The sequence below is a fragment of the Oryctolagus cuniculus genome, chromosome 3 (genome assembly GCF_051225735.1).
Source record: "Oryctolagus cuniculus isolate XC-2025 breed Fujian yellow rabbit chromosome 3, ASM5122573v1, whole genome shotgun sequence".
NCBI lineage: Eukaryota > Metazoa > Chordata > Mammalia > Lagomorpha > Leporidae > Oryctolagus > Oryctolagus cuniculus.
The window spans coordinates 43,265,974-43,291,067 of NC_142869.1; the positions used below are offsets into that span (position 1 = coordinate 43,265,974).

The window sequence follows — 25,094 nt, forward strand, 5'->3', positions numbered from 1 at the left end:
TTTGACAGAGTGGACAGTGAGAGAGAGAGACAGAGAGAAAGGTCTTCCTTTTCTGTTGGTTAACCCTCCAATGGCCACCATGACTGGTGCTCTGCGGCCGGCGCACCGCGCTGATCCGAAGGCAGGAGCCAGGTGCTTCTCCTGGTCTCCCATGGGGTGCAGGGCCCAAGCACTTGGGCCATCCTCCACTGCACTCCCGGGCCACAGCAGAGAGCTGACCTGGAAGAGGGGCAACCGGGACAGAATCTGGCACCCCGACTGGGACTAGAACCCGGTGTGCCGGTGCTGCAAGGCGGAGGTTTAGCCTATTGAGCTGTGGCACCGGCCGTAAGTAACTTTTAAAGTCTTACTTGAACCCAGAGTCATAGTTATTGTTTCGAGAAGTATTAGGAGCCTGCTGTGTGTCAGGCTAGCATAGGGGAGCACAGCAGTGAGAAAGGCAGACCTGGATTTTTCTCCATGATGCTGACCGTTGCCCACCCACAGTTGTTGACCTGGCTAGGCAGTTTTGCTTAGAGTCCTCTTTTTGATACGCTGCCATAGCATTTTTTAAGGTCTGTGTTTTTCTTTGCTGATACTTCTATAGTAATATAATTTTAGCAGACTGTTAGAAAAATCATATAGGCTTATGGACACATTAGTATTATATATTAGCATTATGTATTCTAACTGGAAAATGACAGTTTTATAAATCAGGTTCCCAGAATACATTTGAAGAGTTTCTAAGCTATTTGTCTCAATTATATATATATATATATATACATATATATATTTTTTTCTTTTTGACAGGCAGAGTGGATAGTGAGAGAGAGACAGAGAGAAAGGTCTTCCTTTGCCGTTGGTTCACCCTCCAGTGGCCACCGCGGCTGGCGCGCTGCGGCCAGCGCATCACGCTGATCCAAAGCCAGGAGCCAGGTGCTTCTCCTGGTCTCCCATGGGGTGCAGGGCCCAAGCACTTGGGCCATCCTCCATTGCACTCCCTGGCCACAGCAGAGAGCTGGCCTGGAAGAGGGGCAACCGGGACAGAATCCGGCGCCCCGACCGGGACTAGAACCCAGTGTGCCGGCGCCGCAAGGCGGAGGATTAGTCTAGTGAGCCGCGGCGCCGGCCTGTCTCAATTATATTTTAATATGATTCAGTGTAACCCTTGGTGTGAAAGATCTCAAACCTGATTTATTTTCCATTCTAGAAAGTTATTTATGCATTTGTTTTAAAGACAAAGGACAATTAGGAATTTATTTTTCCATTTAAGATTCTTAGGTAGTACATAGTGCTGTATGCAGAGGTTAACATTATTTTTTAAGGTATTATGAATTCAGTAAAACATCTGTGTACTTTTAGTAATAATAAGATTTGAGATTATATACAAGGGTACTTCAAAAAGTTCATGGAATATGTGTGTTATTTTAAAACTGTGCATATATTCTAACTTTTTTTTGTACCAAAATAAGCTTATTAGAGCAAATGTTTAATGATTATGAAAGTGCCTGGGTTCCATTCCTGGCTGAATCTCTTAACTCCTGGTAGCATGGAGGCTGGCAGACAGCAGTGATGGCTCAAGCATTTGGGTTCCTGCCACCCATGTGGGAGACCAAGACTGTGTTCCTGGCTCTTGAATTTGTCCCCAGCTCTGGCTGCTGTGAGCATGTGGAGAGTGAACAAATGGATGGGAGTCAGTCTCTGTCTCTTCCTCTCTCCTCTACTTCTCAAATAATTTTCAAACGTTAAAAAAAAGCTTGTCTTTTAATTCTATTGTTGCATGAACTTTTTAAGTACCTGCACATATATGGATAATGTCTATGCCTGTTCTGTGTGCCACAATGATTCAAGGCTATGGCAGAAATCAAGCAAGAACCCGATACAGTGTGTTCTGTGTTCTTTCTCTATCTTCCTTGTTACTGACATTGGGATTGAGATGCAGTGTATGTATAAATATCTTGTTAAGTCTTCCTTTTAGTGGGATAGGCTAACTAGAATGCCCCAATATCACACAAATATGTGTCCCAGGTGATGCTTGATGCTGTGTTTTTTAGACCCCTCCACATTGCTGCACGCAATGGCTTGAAGGTGGTAGTCGAGGAGTTGCTGGCCAAAGGAGCCTGTGTGCTTGCTGTAGATGAAAATGGTAAGTGGAAAAAATAAACATTACTGCCTGTGTCTTCCATATGCCGATGGAAGCCAGAGGAAAATGAGAGAGGTTGGAGCTTATGAACAGGCAGTAATAATTCTCTCCCTCTTGAAAGTCCCATGTGTGTGAGAAGTCCAGCAAGGTTAATTTGTCCTGTCTGTCATTTTGTAAAACACATGGTCCACCTATAGCCCACCAGTGCTATCCATTCTGCATGTGTCAGCAGTTGGTCTCTAACTCCTCAGCGTGGTGGTTAAAATCATTTAGACTCACTAAAATAAAAAAAACTTCCAACTTGGCATTCAGAATTCTAACTGCATACACTGAAGAGTTAGGGATTACACATGTCATTAGTGCATGCTCAAGGGCTCAGATAAAAACCTAGGTTTTTGATTGTATTTCAATTCATTCTGAGATCAAACCATTTTTTTAAAGTCCAGATCAGAACTCATATTCCCAGTATGGAAATTTAGGGAACATGAATAAAAATTTTAATTAGTGTCCAGGCTTGAAAGCTTCTCCTGATCTATATAATGCTTCTTTTCTAAACGAGCTGATTCTTAACAGAAGCTTTCTACTCTGCTTCCTAAGAAATTTTGAAAACTAATGAATCCTAGAATTGTACTAAGCTACCACTTTAAGCATAACACCTATTAATTAACCTTGGGGAGCAAAAGAGGAACTTCTGGATATTTATGAATTAAGTGATTTTTAAAAATGTGGCATTAATTGTGGCATTTAATTAAAGCATTATAATGTATTAATATAACTCAATTAACTGCTTATTACAGGTATTGGAATTAGCAGCTCATGCCTATTTCTCAGAAGTAAGCAGCCATATTGCCATCAGTAGCTAACTCTTAGTAGTTTTGTTTCTGCAGCCCCATTTACCCAGCATGTACCCTGCTCCATCCCCAACATGGCTCATCTATGAGGTGCAGAAATTTCTCTCTTACTCCATCGCCTTGGCTTTCCCACTTCACCTTTCCTCACCCTCTTATCACTTAGGATTGATATGCAGAGGCCTGTAATTTTTTTCCAAAGAGTCCAAACTAGATCAGTTTTGCTTTTTTTCTAGTATAACTCTGCATCTGAGCACTTGTCTGTCTCAAGGCTTAGCTACATCCCAAAAGTCTGGGAACGGTCTTGTTCAGAATTTTCGTAATTCTTTTACTCAATGCTGATCCTTTGTGGAATGGAATCTTAATATTCCTGTCCATTTGTTTTGTTTTGTTTTTTTCCGAAGCAGAAAGAAGAATAACCTCTTAAAGGCTAGGGGGAGTGGCGAGGGAGGGCCAGGTCAAGTGATGATAAGCAAACCAATGAAATATTAAGTTTTATTGAGCTAGTTCCTCTGATGACTGAGTGAGTGCACTACCCACTATGGTGTGAGAACTTTGGCCAGCAGAGATAATGATGGTAATGGTAGGGTAGTAATTAGATCAGAGAATTATTCTACCTCCCCAAGCTGGTTGTGGAGGTCGGTTTCTCACCTGGACTGGACCCATCAAGTGTGAATGGTAGAAAATGGCACAACTGTAATTATGGCAAGGATGGCAATTTTTCCACATCTGTTGCATTTCAGATTTAGGACTTTACTTGGTGGAGTGGCTCTTTTTTGAAATCCTATTAAATTTCTCTTAACTGCTAGTAAATTTTTAATTTTAAACAGTTACAGCTTCTTGTATCTGATCTCAAATGACTCCATTTTTCTGAAGCCAGTTCATTGGTGTATATTTTACATTTTATATATATATATACACACACACACACATATATATACGAAGTGACCAAGTGGCATTAGTCGCTCACAGTCATCTAACTTTCAGTGCCTTCTCTAATCTGACACAATTAGCTACAATGGAAAGTCATTGTTCTCAGAATGAGAGTCCTGGTCCACCTGGGTCTAAGGCTCGTGGTGTGTATGTATGTGCTTGCCAGTGGAGACATCTTCCTGGTTGTCCTGTTGCTGTTTGTTTTTTTTTTTTTTTTTTTTTTTGGAACTGTGTCCCACCCGCACCTCCGCATGTATCTGTTTACTAGATGAAGGCTGGAATTCTAACCTCAGAAAATATTGTGCTTACTGTGGTCGTGTGAGCTGTAAAAAAAAAAAAAAAACAAAAAACAAAAAACAAAAAACACCAAACCAAAGCCCTTCCATCAAATGTCTCCCTCCCTGCCTCCTCCCTAGCCTCCCCCACCCCCACCCCGGCCAGCATGACGTGTGAGAAGTCCCTCTGCCTTTGACCTAGCATGATTTCTAACTCGGCATACATCTCCACGTGGGTGGATTAGGAGATGTACTGTGGAAGCTCGCGCCTCCTCGGGACGCCCTGGGACTAACCACTGCCTTGTCTGCGTTTACGCCCAGGTCATACCCCGGCCCTGGCTTGTGCTCCTAACAAAGACGTGGCTGACTGCCTGGCCCTCATTTTGGCTACCATGATGCCTTTTTCTCCTTCCAGTACAATGACGGCTGTCAACTTCGTGTGTTTAAAAAAAGACAATTTGAGCAGGACGACCCTCTCCAATCTGGGTAGCATGGTTAGCCTGTGCAGTAACAACATAGGCTCGGAGGATGGGTACAATGAAAACGATTCTGATTCGGAAACATTCTGACTTTGCACTGTAGAAGCTTTTCTTTGATCACCGGTGTTGGAGGAAGGGAAAGATGCTTACATTCCAGGTTGATATCCAAGTGTTATTTGGGGCCTGAGCTTCCAGAAGCCAGGAGGGAAGGAATTAGTCAAACAGAGGAAGGGCAGCTAGGCTAAAACACCTAGAGATGGGCCCAGTTTTGTTTTGTTTCCTGTTTCCTTGGGTACTTTCATGAAAGTCTACCTCTCATTTTAAGTAAGGGATTTTTAATGTATGTGCTGCCGAAGCGAGCACACTAAGTAAGGATTTTTAAAATGTATTTAATCCTTTTTCTTTGGGGATAATGCAACAGAGAGGCAGTGGTTTCTTGTGAAGAGATTTTTTTTTTCCTGTACTCAGCAGAAAGTTCTGGGAAGTGTATCAGTGTGACATTCCTGTCCCCTGGGAGGGGAGGGAAGAGTGGGTAGGAAATGCCTCACGTTGATGTTTACTTCCTCACTAGAAGCCAAAGGTAAAGGTGTTCATCTTCAGAGTAATGCCTGTAATAATCTTTGTAAGACAGTCCAGCTGTTTATGTCTTCTCAAATAAGCACTTAAATATCCAGAACTTCTTTCTGAGTTCTTTCTGAGAACTTTGTCTTTGTTAAAGTTGCCGGATGAATTGAAAGATGGAACTTGCTTTTTTAAATTTTTTTTTTTTAACATAAATGTGGCACCCTAGTGCTCCCGATAACAATCCTGTCACTAATTTTCACCTGAGTGATTGAACCCAAATCTATCGCATAACACTTCCAGTGAAAATTATATTGTACCAAAACTTTCAGACAATATGCAAATTTAAAAGGGAACTACCCTTTGATCGTTGATTCTTAAATCAAAATACTAACTTTTCAAATGCATCAGAATCATCAGCATTGCTCATCAGTAGTAAAATGTTAAATGAGCTTCTCAGTCAAGGTCATTGCCAAGTGAGTGAAAGTGTGCCTGCAAAAATGAACAAAGAAAGTGAAAGCAAGAAGTGGAAATGGGTGATATGGAAATTACAGCCAATTGCCAGTTGCTTGATGATAAAATCAACGTAGTGAATACTGTGTCTGCTCCCTCTGCCAAAGCTTCTAGGTCAAACGGACCCCGTTCCACCCCTGGAACAGCTGTACAAAAGGAAGAATGAGACTCTTTAAAATTATGCACATACATACTCACACATATATGTGTATGTAGATATGTATGTAATTCATCAACCAGCTACCCATGAGGACCAAAATGCTTCAGTCTGAAATGGAAGATTTAAACTTTTTTTCTTCAAAATGCAAGTGAGAACTGAAGTAGTTTTTCTATGGAGTTAAAATGTAACCTTTTTGCATATCAGTCTTTGTTGTATTTTATATTTCTTATGATACAGATTTCTAGTTGACAGCTTAACATTTGTAACTGATGATGTGTTGACCACAGTTTTTTTATTTTTTGCCAAACTAGAGAAAATGTCCATATACTTTTGATGTAAATGTGTTTATATTTATTTGAAATGAAACAAATGCTGAGGAAACATCCATTGTTTGTTCTCTGTTTTAATTGCTATATATCTTATTTAGAGTAACAAAAAAGTGGAAAAGATATTTGACCCTGGGCTAGCCAACAGCCCTGGGGCCACACCCGCCATTCCCACTGCTGAGTTCCCAGCTGGCCCTCACCTTCATCCACACTCAGCCTCGGTTTGTAGCCAACTTAGAGCTTAGAAGACATTACAGTCCATATGCTCTTCTGCAACAGGAAAACCGAAATGTGAATACACAAAAGTGGCCCAAAGAAAGTCCAGAAATAACCCACACTATGCTGAAAAACCAGAGTCCCAGTAACCCAGTGGGAAATAGGTCAGTGTGTGGGCACTGTGCCAAGAGGAGAAATAAAAATCACCAGCTCTCGTGCTTTTTTCCACTTGAGGAAGAGACAGGAAAAAATATGTCCCACTAGGACAGTCCTAGTCAACAATTTATAATGGGTTCCATTTTTACCCTGGAAATTTCTATTTTATAGTGTATGTGAGATATTTGTTAAAACAGTGTTAAGTTGTACCTGGATCAGATACAGATCCTGGGTTGTATTTTTCATTCAGCTATAAAAGACTTTAATTTTGTTCTTTTAATATCCTGGATTTAATTAAAACTCATATTAGGTTCTTTATAATTGAGAACTTGTTCAAAGGACTTATAAAACTGATATTAATTTCAACTGAAATTTTTCAACACCACCACCATTATGTTTTGAATTCTTGGTGTGGTGCTCCCCTCCTTCTTCTGCCCTTTATGTTATTTTAGAGAAGATAAATGTTTAAAGAAATAGGTAAATTGGTAATGAGCAATAATAACCTTCTCTTTTTACCAAAACCCTGAAAATAAGGGAGACGCTGTGTTGAAGAAGCACAATATACTGCGGTGTCTTTTTTCCAGAAGTGAATGGAAATCTTGCTCAGTTGGCATTTAAGGCAGAAGATGAAATGCCTGCGAAGCAGCGTTGACATTTTTCCTGTAGAGTAGCAGAGAGTACAAGGATCATTTCAGCAAAGCAGTGAGCGACCATGAGACATTTTCTCCATGGAGCTGCTTTTAGATTTTCCCCCACTCTCTCTCCCTCTCTCTCAAGGGAGGAGGACAAAGGAACAAAACAAAATCATGCTCACAATGGACTGCTTGTTGAATCAATCAATGTCTTTCTCTCTAGCCCTCCCTCCAATTCGCCCTGTCCCCAAGACTAAATTTCTTTTTTTAAGAAATGACTTTTACAAAAACTGTAATTTCTGTGCATTTCAATTACATCTCTTAGAACAAATTTATGTTTGCGATAGAGCTTTTTAAGAAAAAATGAACCAGAAAACTTTGTGTTTTTAATTGAGTCTTAGTTGCTTCGTGCTTTTACCTAAACGTGTTATTTTTAGGCGGTATTTTAACCATAGCCGCAGGGATCACGATGCTGTATGCACTTCCCTATTCGCCAGTGTCTGCCTGTCTTTGGTATATACATTATTATCTCCAAATTGCCTAAAATCTGCTATGATTCTACAGTAAATAGCTCAGGGGATTTCTATTTATCACTACTAAAAGGGCACCATAGTATGTTTTGGTACTTGAGGCAGTAAACAGCTGCTTGATTTATTATTTTATTATTAAATTAGAACAGGAACATCACATGGATTTGCTGCACTAGTTATTCTTTGTACTGTTGAGCAACTTGGTTTGCTTATCTGTTGTGTTGGTTGAAGAATTCATCCCCTTTTTGTCTTGTAATATGAAGTTAGAGTGCCTTTTTATATTTGTATATTCTGACAATGTTTTGTGAAATGTTTTGTATTTTTTTCATTGGAGTGTTAGCAATATAATACCAGTGAGTTTTCATTTCAACCTTTCTTTGAATGTATAAAGTATCTTTTTTCCTATTTCCCCTTTTTCTTGCTTTGAAATGAAAATGCTAAAGTTTTCTATAGGAATAATGTTTGGTTTTGTAGTGCTGAAATGCTTTTTTCTTACAAAACTGTAAACCATAGGTCAGTATTATAGGGCAAAAGTGTTTTAAGATAGTGACAATCTGAGTGTGTGTACAAAATGTAATTCTATGCGTTTCTTATGCAGTGATCTAAAAATTCAATGCAAATATCTTTTGTTTGGTAGTTTTGTCTGCATATTTTATGCTTTAGCATGTGCAATATATCTTTGCAAAGCACGATGAAACAAATCTGGTGCCAGTGTTATATTTTGCATAACATATTTGTAACAGCATAAAATATTGTTTGATGATTTCAGTGGAATTTTGTCTGTAATGTTTTCCTATATAAATTGGAGTTGAATGACTCTGGTAAATGCCATGACTGTAAAAATGAGGGAAATGACTTTTAGTTCAGTGAATGACTTTGAACCAGTCTGAATCTTCTCAAGCACAGTTTAATGCTTTTGCAACTACTGAATGCTCTAATAATGTAATGAAGTACTTAACTGTAATATACTCTGGAAATGCATTCAGATTGTTATTTTTACAAATAAAAACGGTACAAATATTGTTGCAATTTGTGGTTTCTTCAATTTTCCAATTTACGCTTTTCCCAAATTATGCCATTTTATATATTTGATCTCCCCAAGCCAAATTAAATTTTGAAAATAAGTAACCAAGGTGAAGTGCATCTTCATATTTGCTATTTTTGTTTGTATATCTCAATTAGAGAAAAAGATTTCCAACATGTTTGTGTTTATGATATTCATATGTGCTCCAATTTTTTTCCATAAAAGATTTGAGCTTGGCTTGCAATAAAAGACATGTGAAAAATTAGAAGTAGAAAAGTTAGGACAGGGAAAAAGAAACAAATATAGAAACCATAAAATTTAACACAGTGACTGTGAATGAACATGAATTTGCACTAAGCTTCTTTGCAGCCAAGAGTGAAAATGCTATCAGTTACATAGTTCACATATATCAGAAAGAAGGAAGCCTACCAAGTCCTCAAAACTGCAAAATCAAACATGTTTGTAATTTGAGTCTCATTACTGCTCTTCCACGGCTTCACTGCAACACAAGAACCTAACTCTGCCCCATCCTTGAAGGTATCCATAGAGTTTGTTTCCTGGTCTGTCTCATCACTCAGAGGTTCTCACCTTGAGTAGTAACTTCAAGGGTGATCCCTGGAACTAAGGACAGATTCCTATTGATGGACTTTTTAGCTAATGAGAGAGATTTGGAAGTGAAGCTGTCAGATCACAGGATAGTGAAACATTAGCAGTATTGCCAGTCTAGTCCAATCCCATCGTAAATTTTTTTTAAATTTTATTTATTTATTTGAGATGTAGAGTAACAGAGAGAGAGAGGGAGAGACAAAGAGAAAGGTCTTCCATCCACTGGTTCAGTTCCCAAATGGCCATAACAGCTGGAGCTGATCTGATCTGAAGCCAGAAGCCAGGAGCTTCCTCTTGAGTCTCCCATGGGGGTGCAGGGGCCCAAGCATTTGGGCCATCTTCTGCTTTCCCAGGCTATAAGCAGAGAGCTGGATAGAAAGAGGAGCAGATGGGATGTGAACTGGCGCCCTTTTGAGATGCCAGCGTTGCAGGTGGAGGCTTAGCCTACTACACCATAGTGCCAGCTCCTCCCATCATCAGTTGGAGAAACTGAGTCCCAGAGAAGTTACTTGACTTGCCTAAACTTGCAGAGCTAGTGGTCTGACTATACAATTTGTGCCTGTAGAAGTTCTCTGCTTTCCACCATTCTGCTGTGTAATACTTATTTTCTGCCAGAGTTGTTCAGTAAGGTTTTGTACTCACTTCTTATTCAAAAGTACAAATGTGGGTGCTTTCCAGACTTAAAACTGTAAAACAGGAATCACTATGAGTGAGAGTCTCCTGTTGGTTAATGTAGACAGTATATATTATGTATGACTATGCAACAAATTACCCCAAAATCCAGTGACTTGAAACAAATGTTTGCTAGCTCACAGATTTTGTGAGTCAGCCATGGTTTAGCTGGGTCTTCTGCTTCAGGGGCTCCAAAAAGCTACAGTCATGTTGTTGGCCAGGGAAAGTTTCATTGCTAAACTTGTTCATGTGGTTGTTGGCAGGATTCATTGCTGGTTGTGGTCTCAGGGCCTCAGTTCCTTGGCAGCTGCTGGTTGCTGACCATTCCTTGCCGAGTGAACCTTTGCACAGGGAGGCTCACAGTGTGGCAGCTGGCCTCCTGAGACTGAACAAGCTGAGAAAAGTGAGGAACAGCAAAGTGGAAGTCACCGTTTTCTGAAATTGAATCTCAGATATCCTCTATTTTCTCCATATTCATTAGAAGCAAGTTACAAGCTCTAGTCTATATTGAAGGGTAGGGTGTTACCCAACAGGGCAAATACAAAGAGCCAGAATTATTGGGAGCATTCCTGGGAGCTACTTAACTACACTGTCTATCTCAGTGTCCTTTGAGAATATAATGTCATGCTAGGAAGCTTCTTCCCAATAACTGCTAAGGAGGTTATTTACTTATTTCCCATTTATCCATTCAAGATAAAATGTAGAGACCCCTTAATTTTACTCATGCTCTCATAAGTAGAAAGGGGATAATGGTCTCTTCTGCAGGACATATATTGTTGAACATTGATGTTCACTTTCTCCAAACTGGTTGTCAAAGGATTTCTCTCATTCCATCCACTAGGTTTAGACCCCCACATATCCACCCCTCACCTAACATACTTAATGTGTTCCAGAATTAGCTTATAAGGCACAGAAGCATTAAGTTAAAAGGCTACTAACATAACCTAAAAACATTGTGAGTAAAAGTGCCATGTGATGTCTCCTTAACAAATTCCATAGTGAAGGTACATTTGCTATAAAATATAAAGCAGCAAGTGGCTGTGCCATTCATTATTGACAAGAACTCCAGAGAACAATTGGAAATGTGAAGGCTTTTGTGTTTTTTTTGGCACAATGACTTAGGGTGTGGAGGGAGAGGCTAACATTTACTGTTCTGAGGCCCAGGGGTATCAAAGGTGACGCCCAACATGATAAGCAACTGCCCTACCCACAAGGGGAGTCAATTAAGTCTGTTGATGGTTTGATGTCAAGTAAATGGCCTGTAATTTGTGGAAGAGGCTAGGGATTGGGATCATATGAAATTATTGATGACCAGAGATTTCCTCGGAAGTGAATGTAGAGAGAAGAGCTGTGAACCATGGGCACTCCAACATTTGGAAGTCAGGAAGAGAAGGAGGAGGATCTAGGAGAGACGACCAAGAAGAGGTGGCAGGTAAGGCAATAAGAAAACTAAAAGACTGAGGTGTCCCAAAAACTGGAAAAGAGAGACTGTTACAGAAGGGGTGTTAACTGTATCTGTAGTCTTCATTGATTCTGGGAGACTAAAGAAGATACGACAGAAGATGACCACTAAATTTTTTTAAGAATAGTGAACCAGAGTAGAGTGGGCAACAATTCAAAGATAGTTGAGGAGAGAAAGAGAAGGGAGATGCTGAAGAGAGATGGAAAAATGAGGCAGTAGTTGGAGGAGTACATGGAGATCAGGGATGCATTTATCATTTAAAATAGGAATTTTGTAGCATATTGATGCAAAGGGAGAGGTCTAGGAAGAAGGAAAAAGAAGCTCTGAGAAGGGTTGGGAGGGTAATTTTGGAGAAAAAACATTTTGAGCAGTAGAGGATATTTCCAAGTAGGATTTATTTCTGTTGAGATATATGGCAATGAATTTAAAAGTATTCCAATCATCCTGGTGGGTTTTTTTCATCAAATATTTGAGTGTAGGCATAGCATAAGTAGATAGTGGAGCTTTGCCAAGTGAGTCCAAGAGGAGGGAAGGCTATAGAACTATGGTGCTTTCAGTAGATGTGATTATAGATAGGTAGATTATGGATCATGGGTTATAAACTCGTTAAGGAGGAAAGGCAAGACATGAAAGAAGTGGTAGATGGTACAAAAGAAAAAAAAGTGGGACATTCATTAGGTTGCAGGTATTGACAAAATGCTATTGTGGAATTGGGGTACCAGAGTTGGTAAACTGAACATGGTATGCTTGAAGTAAAGATTTTAGAGCTGGTATAGTTTTGATGATGACAAAGTCATGGATGTAACTGGGGAATGGGTTGTTGGCAATGACTGAGGGAAAAAGCTTGGAAATGAAGAAATCACAACTAGGGTAGGCCAACATGATGAATGACTCAAAAGCCATTTATCATACATAGACTTTGAGCAACATTGATGAGAAAAATTGGCCACTATAAGGCATCTATTATGTATTTTACTGTAAGTAGACACATACATACTCAGAGCTGATTTATTGTTAAAGTGAAGTTTGGTTTCAGGATTATAGTAAAGCTTTTAAAGAAGTAAGACTGGTCAAGGGCACTTTTGTTAAAACAACAGCCATCAGACCTTGTCTACAATATAATGACAGGTTTTATGACCATATGGTTTAACCTAAATGTATTTATGAATCTCTGCAGAAAACATGACATTGTTAAGAGCTGCAGAATGAACAAAAGGAGTATGAATCAAATGTCTTAGTGATAATAATGAAAAATTTAATACTTCCCAGAAGGCTTTTCACAGAGAACAAAAGACTGAAATCATTGGAATTCTGTAGTGTTCTTTAAGTGAAAGTCAATTTTACTTTAAAACATTACTTATCTTGAAAAAAAATATCAATTTTTAATTAAAATAAGTAGAAAGCTAATGAGTTGATAATTTCTTTTTGAATTTCTTTTTTTTTCCAGAAATGATTCCTCCATTTCTAAAGCTATGCTATGTTTTTATTTTACATTCTTCTTCAGACCTGAGATTTACTCCTTGTTATATTATTATTACCTAAAAGCTATAAAACTTTTGTTAGAGGAATGTTACCTAATAATTTATGGGTTTTTCTGCTTTCTAGTTAGAATGTAAATTTTGATAAGGCTGCTGGATCCATATCATTTGGGCATCAGTGCTAACTGGGCTAATAAAGCACCTAGTTGATGCCATCTGTGAGCTTGCTTTGTGATGTCACAGCTGACTCTAGAGATTAGATTGAGAAAACCAATTAATTTCTTACAATGTATTCCAGATATTGCAAAAGAAGAGCCCTTGAGGGTTTTGACAATAGCTTCTAGAGGTAAGAACATATTTTCTTGTGTGTGTTAATGATCTTTCCTTGTTTTTCACGCTGTCACTCTCAGTTTCTGTGAATGTGCTGGTTGGTGCAGAACAGAGGAACTACTCAAGATATTGGCTATGATCAGAACTTTTATAATAACATGACTTCATACACCAAGAAACTACCATGAGACTCTTAGAACTGATAAATGAACTCAATAAAGTTGCAGCATACAAAATCAACATCAAAATATTAATAACATTTTTATATACCAATAACAAACTCACTGAGAAATTCTAAGAGCAATCCATTCACCGTAAGTACAAAAATAAAAAAATATGTTGGAATAAATTTAACCAAGAATGGCAAAGCCTTCTACAATAAAAATTACAGGAGCCAGCATTGTGGTATAGCAGATAAAGCTGTTGCCTGTGATGCCAGCATCCTATATGGGTGCCAGGTTGAGTCCTGGCTGCTCCATTTCCAATCCCTGCTAATGTACCTGGGAAAAGCAACAGAAGATGACCCAAGTGTTTGGGCCCCTGCATCTACGTGGGAGACCTGGAAGAAGCTCCTGGCTCCTGGCTCCTGGCTTTGGCCTGGCCTAGCCTTGGCTGTTGCAGTCATCTGGGGAGTAAACCAGTGCATGGAAGATCTCTCTCCCTCTCTCTCTCTCTCTCTGTATGAGTATCTGTCTCTGTCTGTCCTCTCTGTATAACTCTGACTTTCAAAAAAAAATAAGTCTTAAAAAATAAAAATGAGAAAACACTTATGAAAGACATTTAAGAAGAGATCAAAGAATGGAATGACCTCTAATGTTCATGGATTAGCAGAATTAATATTACTAAAATGCGCATATTACCCATAACAATTTATAGGGTCTACATAATCCCCATCAAAAATACCCATTTCTCATGGGACTAGAAAAAAGGAATCCTAAAATTCATATGAAATCATGAAAGGCCCAAAATATCCCAGGTTATCTTGAAGCAAAAGAACAAAACTAGAGAACAGTACCAGATGTGAAGACATACTACAGGGCTCTTTAAACAAAACAGCATGAGCATGGCATAAAAACAGCCACATAGACCAATGGAATAGAAAAGAAATTCCAGAAATTAATCCAAGCATCTATAGCAACTGAAGTTTGGTAAAGGTACCAAAAACATACATTGGGGAAAAGACAGATTATTCAATGAATGGTGATGGGAAAACCATATTAACTTGGCCCTTACCTCTCATCTTCTACAAAAATCAACTCAACATCAAAAAATCTTTTTAAAAGGTATTTGTTTATTTTTATTTACTTAAAAGTGGATTGCAGAATGTGAAACTACTAGGGAAAAATGGTGAAAATGCTTTAAGACATTGGCATAGGCAATGATTTTTTTAGATAAGACCCTCAAAACACAAGAAACAGAAGGCAAAAATAGACAAATGAGGTGTTCCAAAGTACAGGCAGATGACTAGTTAACAATAATGTATTATACACTGTATAAAGAAATGGATGAGTGGAGCTGGTAGGCTCCAAGCAGAAAGAAAAGGTAAGATAATGGAAAAGCTAGTTGCTTGGTTTAATTAGTTTATCCTGTATATATGTGTTGAAATATTTCACTGTAGCCCACAAAAATACAAGCATTTCATATATTTTTTTTCTTTTTTTTTTCTTTTTTTTAACTGCATCTAGGATGCAGGTGTTTTTTTTTGTTTGTTTGTTTGTTTTTTGACAGGCAGAGTGGACAGTGAGAGAGAGAGACAGAGAGAAAGGTCTTCCTTTGCCGTTGGTTCACCCTCCAATGGCCGCGGCCAGCGCGCTGCGGCCGGCACACAGCGCTAATCCGATGGCAGGAGCCAGGAGTCAGGTGCTTTTCCTGGTCTCCCTTGGGGTGCAGGGCCCAAGCACCTGGGCCATCCTCCACTGCACTCCCTGGCCACAGCAGAGAGCTGGCCTGGAAGAGGGGCAACCGGGACAGAATCCGGCACCCCAACTGGGACTAGAACCCGGTGTGCCAGCGCCGCTAGGCAGAGGATTAGCCTAGTGAGCCGTGGCGCCGGCCGATATATTTTTTTAAAAATTTGTTTGAAAGAGTTACAGAGAGAGAGAAAGAGACAGGGAGAGAGGGAGAGAAAGAGCGAGAGAGAGAGAGAGTGAGCAAGCTTCCATCTGCTGATTCATTCCCCAAATGGTCACAATGGCCAGGGCTGGGCCAGGCCTGAGCCAGGAGCCTAGAGCTTCTAGGTCTCCCATATGGGTGGCAACAGCCCAAACACGTGGGCCAGCTTCTGCTTTCCCAGGTGCATTAGCAAGGAGCTGGATAGGAAGTAGAGCAGCCAGGACTCAAACACACCAATATAGGATGCTGGCGTCGCAAGCAGATGCTTAACCTGCTATACCACAATACTGTCCCCAAGCATTGTATATTACTCAAATATTTAAAAATAAAACAATGTAAATGAAAATATTATGTTTCAGTTCTATTTTCCTCAAACTTTTTGAAGTGGCCTCAAATGTTTATAACTGTCTATATGTTGCTGTATTATCATGGACAAAGACAGGAGACATAAGGAATGATAAAGTTATGGTTAAATGGGAGAATATACAAGATAAAATGTTAAATGAAACATGAATGTAGAATATAAAGCAGTTTTTGTATAAAATAAAATGGAATATGTCTATAGACATGAACTAAAATGTAATATAGATAAATTGATTTACTCAAGTGATAGATTTTTGGGTGATTTTTGTTCTGAACTTATGTTGTTTATTGGAATGCATAAGTAGGAATTGAGAAGTAAATCACTCACTGTACTTACCTCTGGATTAATACCATTCAGTAGGGTCCTCTCCAAGGTCCATAGCTAGAGGACTGAACACTTGCAGATGCTTCAGTCAAAACCACAGATACACTAAGAACTGAAGATTACATCTTTCTAGGAAGAGAAAAGGAACTGAACTAAAGCAGCTTAAAAGTTTCTTCCACTGTGAAGATTTCAACTGAAGATTTGAGGGAGTAACTTCACATATCCTCCTGGCTCTCACATTTTTACAGTCTTCAGTTTATATCTATTAGTCAACAGAATAACTAACTGACCACCAGCTACAGCATCTAAAGCAGTGAACAAGGCATATGCCAATGCTGAAGAATAACACTAGTTAAAAAGCTGACCACTACACTAGTCCTTCCACCGTAAGAAAAACTTCTTCCAGAGAAATTAAGATGTACTCTTCCTTCTCCGAGCAACAAAGCAATTGAATTTTCACTACAACATGACAAATTTAAGATCACAACAGGTTATCTGAAAAAATACATAGTAAATGCAAAAATACATTGGTGACTGATTTAAAGTCCCCTCACTGGAGAGTTTTAGAGTTATGGTTGTCACTTATCACTCCAGGATGGCAGTAGTGAGGATAGCCGACGTGCTCCACACCTCCGAATCATTTCAGGGTTCTTCATCAGCATTCAAACAATCTCCTCTCTCCCCTGAACAGTCTGTGGTCCCTCTCCTATTCAGTAGCACTAAAATTTGTCCTACATCCCCAAGATGAAAAGCAGACAGACATCTGGGCCACCCCTCTCCCTTTTGCTGTCCAAATCCAACTGGTCATGAAGTCCTATTTTTTTCTGGGCCTCCTGAGAGTCTTTTGATCCAATTAGCTCACTTCCTTGACAACTGCTACCCTTTCAGTGCCTTAAAACAGACTGGATGACTACAGTAGCACCTAGGTACTGTACTACAGTAGTCTGCTTATCTGTAGTCTTGCTCATCTTCAATCCTTTTTCAAAATTGCTGTTCAAAACTATTTTTTAGGAGTTCAAGCTTTTTAACCCAGGAAAGTGTCTTCTTTTCATTTCCCATCCCGCCTATCACGTATACCCTAAGCTGTAGACACTACGGAAGGAATAAAGTCTTTCTCATTCAAATATTCCTGCCTTCATTTGTGTTAGTCCCTTTACCAAGGGTGTTCTTTCTCTCCCTTCATGCCTGTTGAACTCCGTTTTTCAGGCATTTTAGGCAACTAAAAAGCCATCTCTTCTCAAGTGGCTACAGAACTTTTACCTAAAAACACAAAACAGCTATAACTGTTCCATTTATGTGTCCAGAGCACTTTGTGAGTGCCACATCCTGTTGTAATTACATGATTGCATGTGTGATGGAGAAAAAATACTCTGGTACCAATGCTCCTCACTCTCCTCCTTCTCCCCTACCACCCCTGTCATACGCCAAAGGACGCTTTTGGTTGGCTGAATTCTGGATTTGTTCTGTGGTGGAAGAACAAGGAGTGGGATAATAACAGGAATTAAAAGGGAAAAGAAAGACGCAGGACCTATTGAAAGCAGTTAAATCTACCAACAAGTCAAGAACTATATATACACACAATGAAATGTTACTCTGACATATGAAAGAATGAAATCCTGACACTTGCAAAAAATAAAATATAGAATTGAAGATCATTATGTTAAATTAAATATTCCAGACACAAAAAGATAAATATCACATGTTCTTTCTCATGTGGAAGTTAAATGGGTAATAATATTATATATTTGACCCTAATTTAAAATAGTGATTACCAGAATCTGGGAAGGGTAGAAGAGGTTGGATAACAGGTCCCCAGACTCAGTAGGGTGAATGTAAAGTGTTCTCAGGTTTTGCAGCACAGTGGCAGTGACTGTGACTTATGATGATGTATAATATTCTGCATAAAGAACTAGAACAGAGGAGATGGTAGGCTCCAAACACACACCAAAAAGGTAAGGTTGTCTGGTATTGCCAGTTTATGCTGTGTTGAAGTCTTGCACTATACCCCTCTAAAATGTAAAAGTATGGCATATTAATCCAAAGCTTAAGACAATTTAGAAGTAGCCTAATGATGAATTCAGAGAAAGGACATGTTGCCAATGGGGCTGGAAAGAGTTTGGGAGAGCTAGCATGCAAGAGCCTCTGGGTAATCAGAGACTCAAAATATGGCCTGTGGAGCTGGGATCCCTTTAATTCTTCTTTCAGAAGCATAAATAAATACAGAAATCTGTTTGTAAAACTACACTGTGCACACAGAGACTGAACCATATGGAGCTCACAGTTTCAGTCTCCATATATCTGTTGCCTCCTTTTCTGCTCCATGCTTATTTCTCCAGTGACTAATACAGTGCCTAAATGACTTAATAAGTGAACATATGAGTGGCACATATGTATAATTATATTGTATCTGCCCCCTCCCGTGAACATGCACTGGCTTCAAACCAGTAGTAATGAGCATTTCCAGATGGTGTCGCTGTGCTGAATGCTCAAGCATTGGTGGTCCCAAGGACAGGTCAGCAGAACAAAGAGGGCTGCCTATAGGTTGAGTATAAGCAAAGAGGCCTGGGCAGAAGCTTAAAATGAAGAACAGTAACCAAAGGGATGAAATTTGGTGGTAGTCAAGAGGGATAGCTTTTAATGTGGCAGCTGAGAAAAAGACAAGGCAAAAGTTTAAGAGTAAAATGAAGGGCCAATGCTGTGGCATAGTGTATTAAGCCGTGGTCTGCAGCACTGGCATTCACTATGGGTGCCAATTTGAGTCTTGGCTGCTCCACTTCCAATCCAACTCCCTGCTGATGTGCCTGAGAAAGCATTGGAGGATGACCTATGTATTTCGACTCTTGCACCCACATGGGAGACCCAGATGAAGATCCTAGGTCCTGGCTTCTGACCATTTGGGGGTTAACCAGCAGATGGAAGATTTCTCTGTCTCTAATTCTGCCTCTCCATCTCTCTAACTCCACTGACATCTGGGAGAGTCCAAAGGATGATGTCCAATGCAAGTGTCTGAATGAATGAGCTGTGCTGAGAGGTTCAAGAAAGGAAATTCTTCAGAATACAGCATCTTCCAGGGCAGGTATTTAAAGATGCTGGATTAGGGTGTCTGCTATGGCTGGGGATAGCAGTAGAAGATGGCCCAAGTCCTTGGGCCCCTGCACCCACGTGGAAAACCTGGAAGAAGGTCCTGGCTCCTGGCTTTGGATCGGCGCAGCTCCAGCCATTGCAGCCATCTGGGGAGTGAACCAGCAGATAGAAGACCTCTGTCTCTACCTCTCTGTGTAACTCTATCTTCCAAATAAATAAAATCTTAAAAAAATAAAGATGCTGGATCAGGTTGTGGACTTTGGTCAGGTTCATGCCCCTCCTCCTTCACTGGACAGGACCACTCAATGTGGCCAGGCAAGTTTTATAATGGATAATACTACAAACACCTGAGGCAAATCATGTTAGTATACTGGTACCATATGGGTAGTCAGTGTATTTTACACCGTCATACACTTGAGGTTTCAATGCAGTAAATATTATTACCAAAGTTAAGATGAAAACTTAGGTTCACTTTTCCTACCACGGCCCTTTGTGGGACCAACTTAGGTAGGATCCTTGAGGAAATACAGTGTTCTCAGTCAACCAACTCCATTTCCATATTTGGTCTTTTCTATTTTTCCATGGTCATTTTTCCTCTTATAAATGTTTGAGGGGCCAGTGCTGTGGTATAATGGGCTAAGCCTCTGCCTGCAGTGACGGCATCCCATATTGGCCCTAGTTCATGTCCCGGCTGCTCATCTTCTAACCCAGCTCTCTCACTCCTAATGGCCTAGGAAAGCAGTGAAAGATGGCCCAGGTTCTTGGGCCCCTGCAACCACATGGGAGACCTGGAGGAAGCTCCTGGCTCCTGGCTTCAGCCTGGCCCAGCTCCATCCCTTGTGGCCATTTGGGAAGTGAACCAGCACATGAAAGACCTCTATCTCTCTCTCCCTCTATCTGTAACTCTGCCTCTCAAATAAATAAATAAGTCTTTAAAATATTTTGGGCCGGCGCCGCGGCTCACTAGGCTAATCCTCCGCCTTGTGGCACCAGCACACCGGGTTCTAGTCCCGGTCGGGGCTCCGGATTCTGTCCCGGTTGCCCCTCTTCCAGGCCAGCTCTCTGCTGTGGCCAGGGAGTGCAGTGGAGGATGGCCCAAGTGCTTGGGCCCTGCACCCCATGGGAGACCAGGATAAGTACCTGGCTCCTGCCATCGGATCAGCGCTGTGCGCTGGCCGCATCGCGCCGTCCGCGGTGGCCATTGGAGAGTGAACCAACGGCAAAGGAAGACCTTTCTCTCACTGTCCACTCTGCCTGTCAAAAAAAATATTTTTTTAAAGTGTTATTGATTTGACATAGGAAACAACATAAAGGCGTGAGAAATATTTTTCAGATTCTTAATTTTAGCATTTCTATCTCTTGAGTTTCTTTTCCAATACAAGTACTTCTAGTGTATGATGAGCTTTAGTTGCTGCAGTATGAAATTGAGTCCTATATTATTTATTGCATACAATTATTTGTGCAGTTAGTTTTTAAGGCTCTGGCTTGTACCAATTCAAATCAGGCACTGATATCATGTTTCTGCAAATATTTTTCTTTTACTTGAGCACTTCCCATCCCCCATTTTAAGAAGATTAATATAATTACACATTTTTATTTTTTGCAAAAATTAACATAATTGCACACTTTTCTTTCTAACAGCAACCCAGGCTCTTAACCCTTCAGGATCCAAGAACATGGATCAGCTACATAAACAGGAGTCTGGCGGGGCCAGTTATGAATCAGAGCATGCTTTTACGAGAGCCTGGGAATACTGAGGGTCACAGCCTGAATGAAGCTGCAGGGGCTGCTGTGGTGGAGGTGAGAGTGATCTGATTCTCCTTGCTTATCTGTGCTCGGGACACTTACCTGTTATCTTACTACTGGGAGCAAGGTACTCGAAATTCCCCTTCCACTTAGAAAATAGAAGATAAGAATGTTTGCTGTAGGAATGAAAGATAAACTGGATAATATTTCTAGAGCGCTCTGAAATTTTTCAGGGTAAGTGTTATAAGAGCACAAATGATTTCATTTATTGTTAAACTGTGTTTCTATCATCTATAATTCGCCAAGTGAAGGCTTCTGTTTGTTCATTTCTAGGTAAATTACTTGGCATCAAGAGAACTTTATCATATAAGGAGGGGGTGAAAGGGATGCAAAACCAGCCTCTGCTTACCTTTGCCCTCACTCCCTTTGTATATTATTTGTATGCCTACCAATGAAAATGAAAGGAGATAAGATGGGTAGAAAGAAGGAAAATCATTTGAAGTATGTGCCCCAAAGTTCACATTGGAACGCGTAGAGGGGAAAGCCAAGTGCGGTGTGCAAAGAGATGTGCCTGATGGAATTGAAATCCACTGATGTGCGAAGGAGAAAATAAATCCTGCCTGCGTTATGAAAAAAGAAGGAAATCAGGAAGTAGAAACTCAAGAATGAATGTGGAAAAGAGCTGATCGTATTTTGAAATGGGCTCTGGGCTTACAAAATTAAATTATCACGTTTCCAACACTGCACAAAATGACATTCTTTCTTTGCCTTATGTTCTTTTTCAGTATTTCATCTGTAATGCATGAGCTCTTGTGACCTCATGTTAGCTAATTTATACTATTAAGCTTTCCTTAAGTGAATAGCTTGAAATGGCAGTCACATTTCAAGGAATGCAATATTTGGTACCCCCATTTTATTTGCCACAATACTCACTTCCAGAAATCAAGTCTGCTTAGAGTTCTCCCTGCCCTTCTTACTTAAGTGTTTGTCATAAGCAGTTTGAACTCTCACCAGTTTTCTTATCAATCTCAGTTAAAGGTTCAAGTTCCTGAATTCTATTCACTCCCAATCCCTTCTCCTCATCTCCCACACTCTTTTTCTATATCAGCTATTCTTAAAATGTGATCTGCAGACCTTTGGTGCCCAGAGACACCTTATGAAAGTTTCATGAGGCTAAAAATGATTTTAATAACAATTCCAAGACTAACTGCCTTTTTCACTGATGGTGCCAAAGCAAATTTTGTAGTAGATAAAACTGCTCATGCTTTGGTATGAATGTGAGTGCACTGGAACTGGACTAGCTGTCCTTGTATTAAATGTTGTCACACACTTGCTGTTTAAAAAAATGCAATAAAAATTAACTATTTTATTAAACTTCAGTCCTTGAAAAAGTAAAAGGACATATAAAATGCTTGTGTTAATGCTGGGTTATAACAGTTTGAGCACTACGCAGTGGTTGGAGTTGCTAGCTGAATTACCTGCTGTTTCACAGGACACTTTTTTTTTTTAAGATTTGTTTATCTACTTTAAAGTCACTCTTATCTGCTATGCCACAATGCCTACCCCAGGATACCATTTTTATTTGAAAATACAACCGACAAGGTAGACTATGATTGCACTCAGACTTGGCTATTTGACAGACATTTTGTTGGAAGTGAATGAAGTAAGTCTGTCACTTGAAGGAAAACTGAGCATATTTTTAAATTAATGAATAAATATTTTTAAAAACCTGTTGATTTCTAACATCATAAGCAAAAGTTCTTTGAAGTCCTCAGTGGTGAAGGGATCCTGCGGCCAAAATGTCTGAGACCAGCCACTCTGTAGAAATGCTTCCCAGAGCATCTCCCCTGGAAATGGGGCCCTGGGGACGCTCCACTGGCGCCTACTCCAACGTGGCGGTCAGTTGCCACATTTGACTGTTTGCATTATGTTAAATAAAATGTAAAATCCAGCTGTGCAGTTGCACCAGCCACATTTGAAGAGTTCAACAGGCAATGATGGCTAACAGACAATAGAACGTTTTCATCTTTGCAGAGAGGTTTGCACACACCCTCATCCTCTCCGTGACTCATCGTGTTCAGCAGCAGCAGAAGGTTCTGCAGAGCTCCAAAAGGAGGAAATACGGTTTCATTTTGTTTAAGTATTTCTCAAGCTATTTGAACCTAATACTCCATTTTTTATGAAACACCTGTTCCTATTTTATGAGACACACTTTGAAAAATGTCCCTGTTTTCTAAAATTTTTATTTTAGCTATTGAATATGAGATTTTCTTATATGCAAAATTTGTGCCTCTTTTGGAAGTCAATGCATGCAAAAATATATTATAGAAATTCTATTTCTTAGCTAGTTCACAACTGGAATTGCCCTCTGTTGGTATGTTTTCCAGTTAAGATTACTTTTCTGATTATTTCTGAATTTTTAGTTTATATAATGCTTGTAACCAGGTTATATGTTTGGATTTCCTGTACAGTCTCTCAGAAATACCTCGCTGGGACTCTTTCTGACTTTTGAGTTTACTCTCAGTAAGAGTTTGCAAGCTTTAGATGTTTTTCTTTTTAAAAAAAAAAAAAAGATTTATTTATCTTTTTGAAAGTCAGAGTTACAAAGAAGAAGCAGAGAGAGAGAGAGAGAGACAGAAACAGACAGACACACACACACACACAGAGAGAGAGAGAGAGAGAGAGAGAGAGAGAATCTCCCATCCACTGTTTCACCCCTCAAATGGCCACAACGGCCAGAACTGGGCCAGACCGAAGTTAAGAGCCAGGAGCTTCATCCAGCTCTCCCACGTGGGCGCAGGGGCCCAAGTTTTAGGCCATCTGCCAATGCTTTCCCAGGTGCATTAGCAGGGAGCTGGATCAGAAATGGAACAGCCTGGACTAGAACCAGTGCCCATATGTCATGCTGGAACTGCAGGTAGTGGCTTTACCCACTTTACCACAGCGCCAACCCCTAGATGTTTTTAAATAAACTTTTAATTTTAGAGTAGTTTTAGACAGAGACTACAAGAGTTACAGGGTTCCTGTTACCCCATACCCAGTTTCCTCTATTATTAACATTATTGTGATACATCTGTAAGCTTTACTTTAAAGGTTCTAATACAAAACAAGAGGTTTATTTAATATTTTGAAGTTAAAATCACAATATTGAATATTCTTTTTCAAACTACACGCACCCCTACACTTTATTTGAGTCATTATTGCAGATTCTCTTTGAGTATAGACTTGAAGCTCCAAATAACTGGTAGTCTTATCGCTTAAGTCCAATAAGCCCCTCTACATAAAACTTTCCCAGGTAGGTAAGCAGCTGGGCTGGTGACATTGGTGCCAGGACTATGAGCAGGTAGTACTAGCTGGAAGCTGTGGGATGACACAAAATTGCAAGCATTGAGCTCCTACCCGCCAGAAAGGGCCAGAGAGCCAGGGTAGCAGAACTGTGAAGCAAAGCTCCAAAGTGAAAAGTCAGCAGCGAAGCTAAGACAAAAGTGGAAAGCTAAACACGAAAACGAGGCCGGAGCCAAGGCTCAATAGGCTAATCCTAGGCTAATCCTCCGCCTGCGGTGCCGGCGCCCCGGGTTCTAGTCCCGGTTGGGGCACCGGATTCTGTCCCGGTTGCCCCTCTTCCAGTCCAGCTCTCTGCTGTGGCCTGGGAAGGCAGTGGAGGATGGCCCAAGTGCTTGGGCCCTGCACCCACATGGGAGACCAGGAGAAGCACCTGGCTCCTGGCTTCAGATCAGCGCGGTGCAATGGCCGTAGCGGCCGTTTTGGGGTGAACCAACGGAAGGAAGACCTTTCTCTCTATCTCTCTCTCACTGTCTAACTCTGCCTATCAAAAACAAACAAACAAAAAACAAACCGCAAGCAAGCAAACAAAACCTACCCTAGAGGAAAAGGAAATGCAGAGAAATAGATACCCTGAACTTCTTGAATATAAGCAGCCACATTTGTGAGTTGGGAGGGGCTGTTGCTGAACTGGGATGAATGAATTATGCATTCTCTATAAGAAAATCATTTATTAAAATATTATGCATGTTGATTAATTTATGCAGTGCTTTAATTTTTCTCTCACAAGAGAAATTCTTATATATTCGTATCTGTGTTTGTGAATGTATAAACACAGAGAGTCTGGAAGGATGCTCTT

At 40.1% G+C, this 25,094-nt stretch overlaps 1 protein-coding gene and 1 long non-coding RNA gene across 11 annotated transcripts in view; both read left to right on the forward strand.

Moving 5' to 3' along the window:
* ANKRD44 (ankyrin repeat domain 44) overlaps positions 1–8,780 on the forward strand; it is a 356,403-nt gene extending 347,623 nt beyond the window's left edge. For 4 of the 10 annotated variants that reach the window (XM_089330137.1, XM_089330132.1, XM_089330136.1 and 1 more), the window contains 3 exons: positions 2,034–2,125; positions 2,920–2,955; positions 4,500–8,780. In XM_089330137.1, the coding sequence (XP_089186263.1) occupies positions 2,034–2,125; positions 2,920–2,955; positions 4,500–4,747 (376 nt within the window). In that variant the 3' untranslated portion in view covers positions 4,748–8,780. The remainder of the gene's footprint in view (positions 1–2,033; positions 2,126–2,919; positions 2,956–4,499) is intronic. The other 6 variants (XM_051849306.3, XM_089330134.1, XM_089330138.1 and 3 more) reach the window with 2 other exon arrangements.
* A 2,185-nt stretch (positions 8,781–10,965) lies between these two features.
* Positions 10,966–23,138, forward strand: LOC149127327 (uncharacterized). The gene is made up of 4 exons (XR_016231984.1): positions 10,966–11,485; positions 13,292–13,339; positions 20,849–21,007; positions 21,287–23,138. It is a non-coding gene; the product is annotated as an uncharacterized LOC149127327 (long non-coding RNA).
* Positions 23,139–25,094: the final 1,956 nt, after the last annotated feature.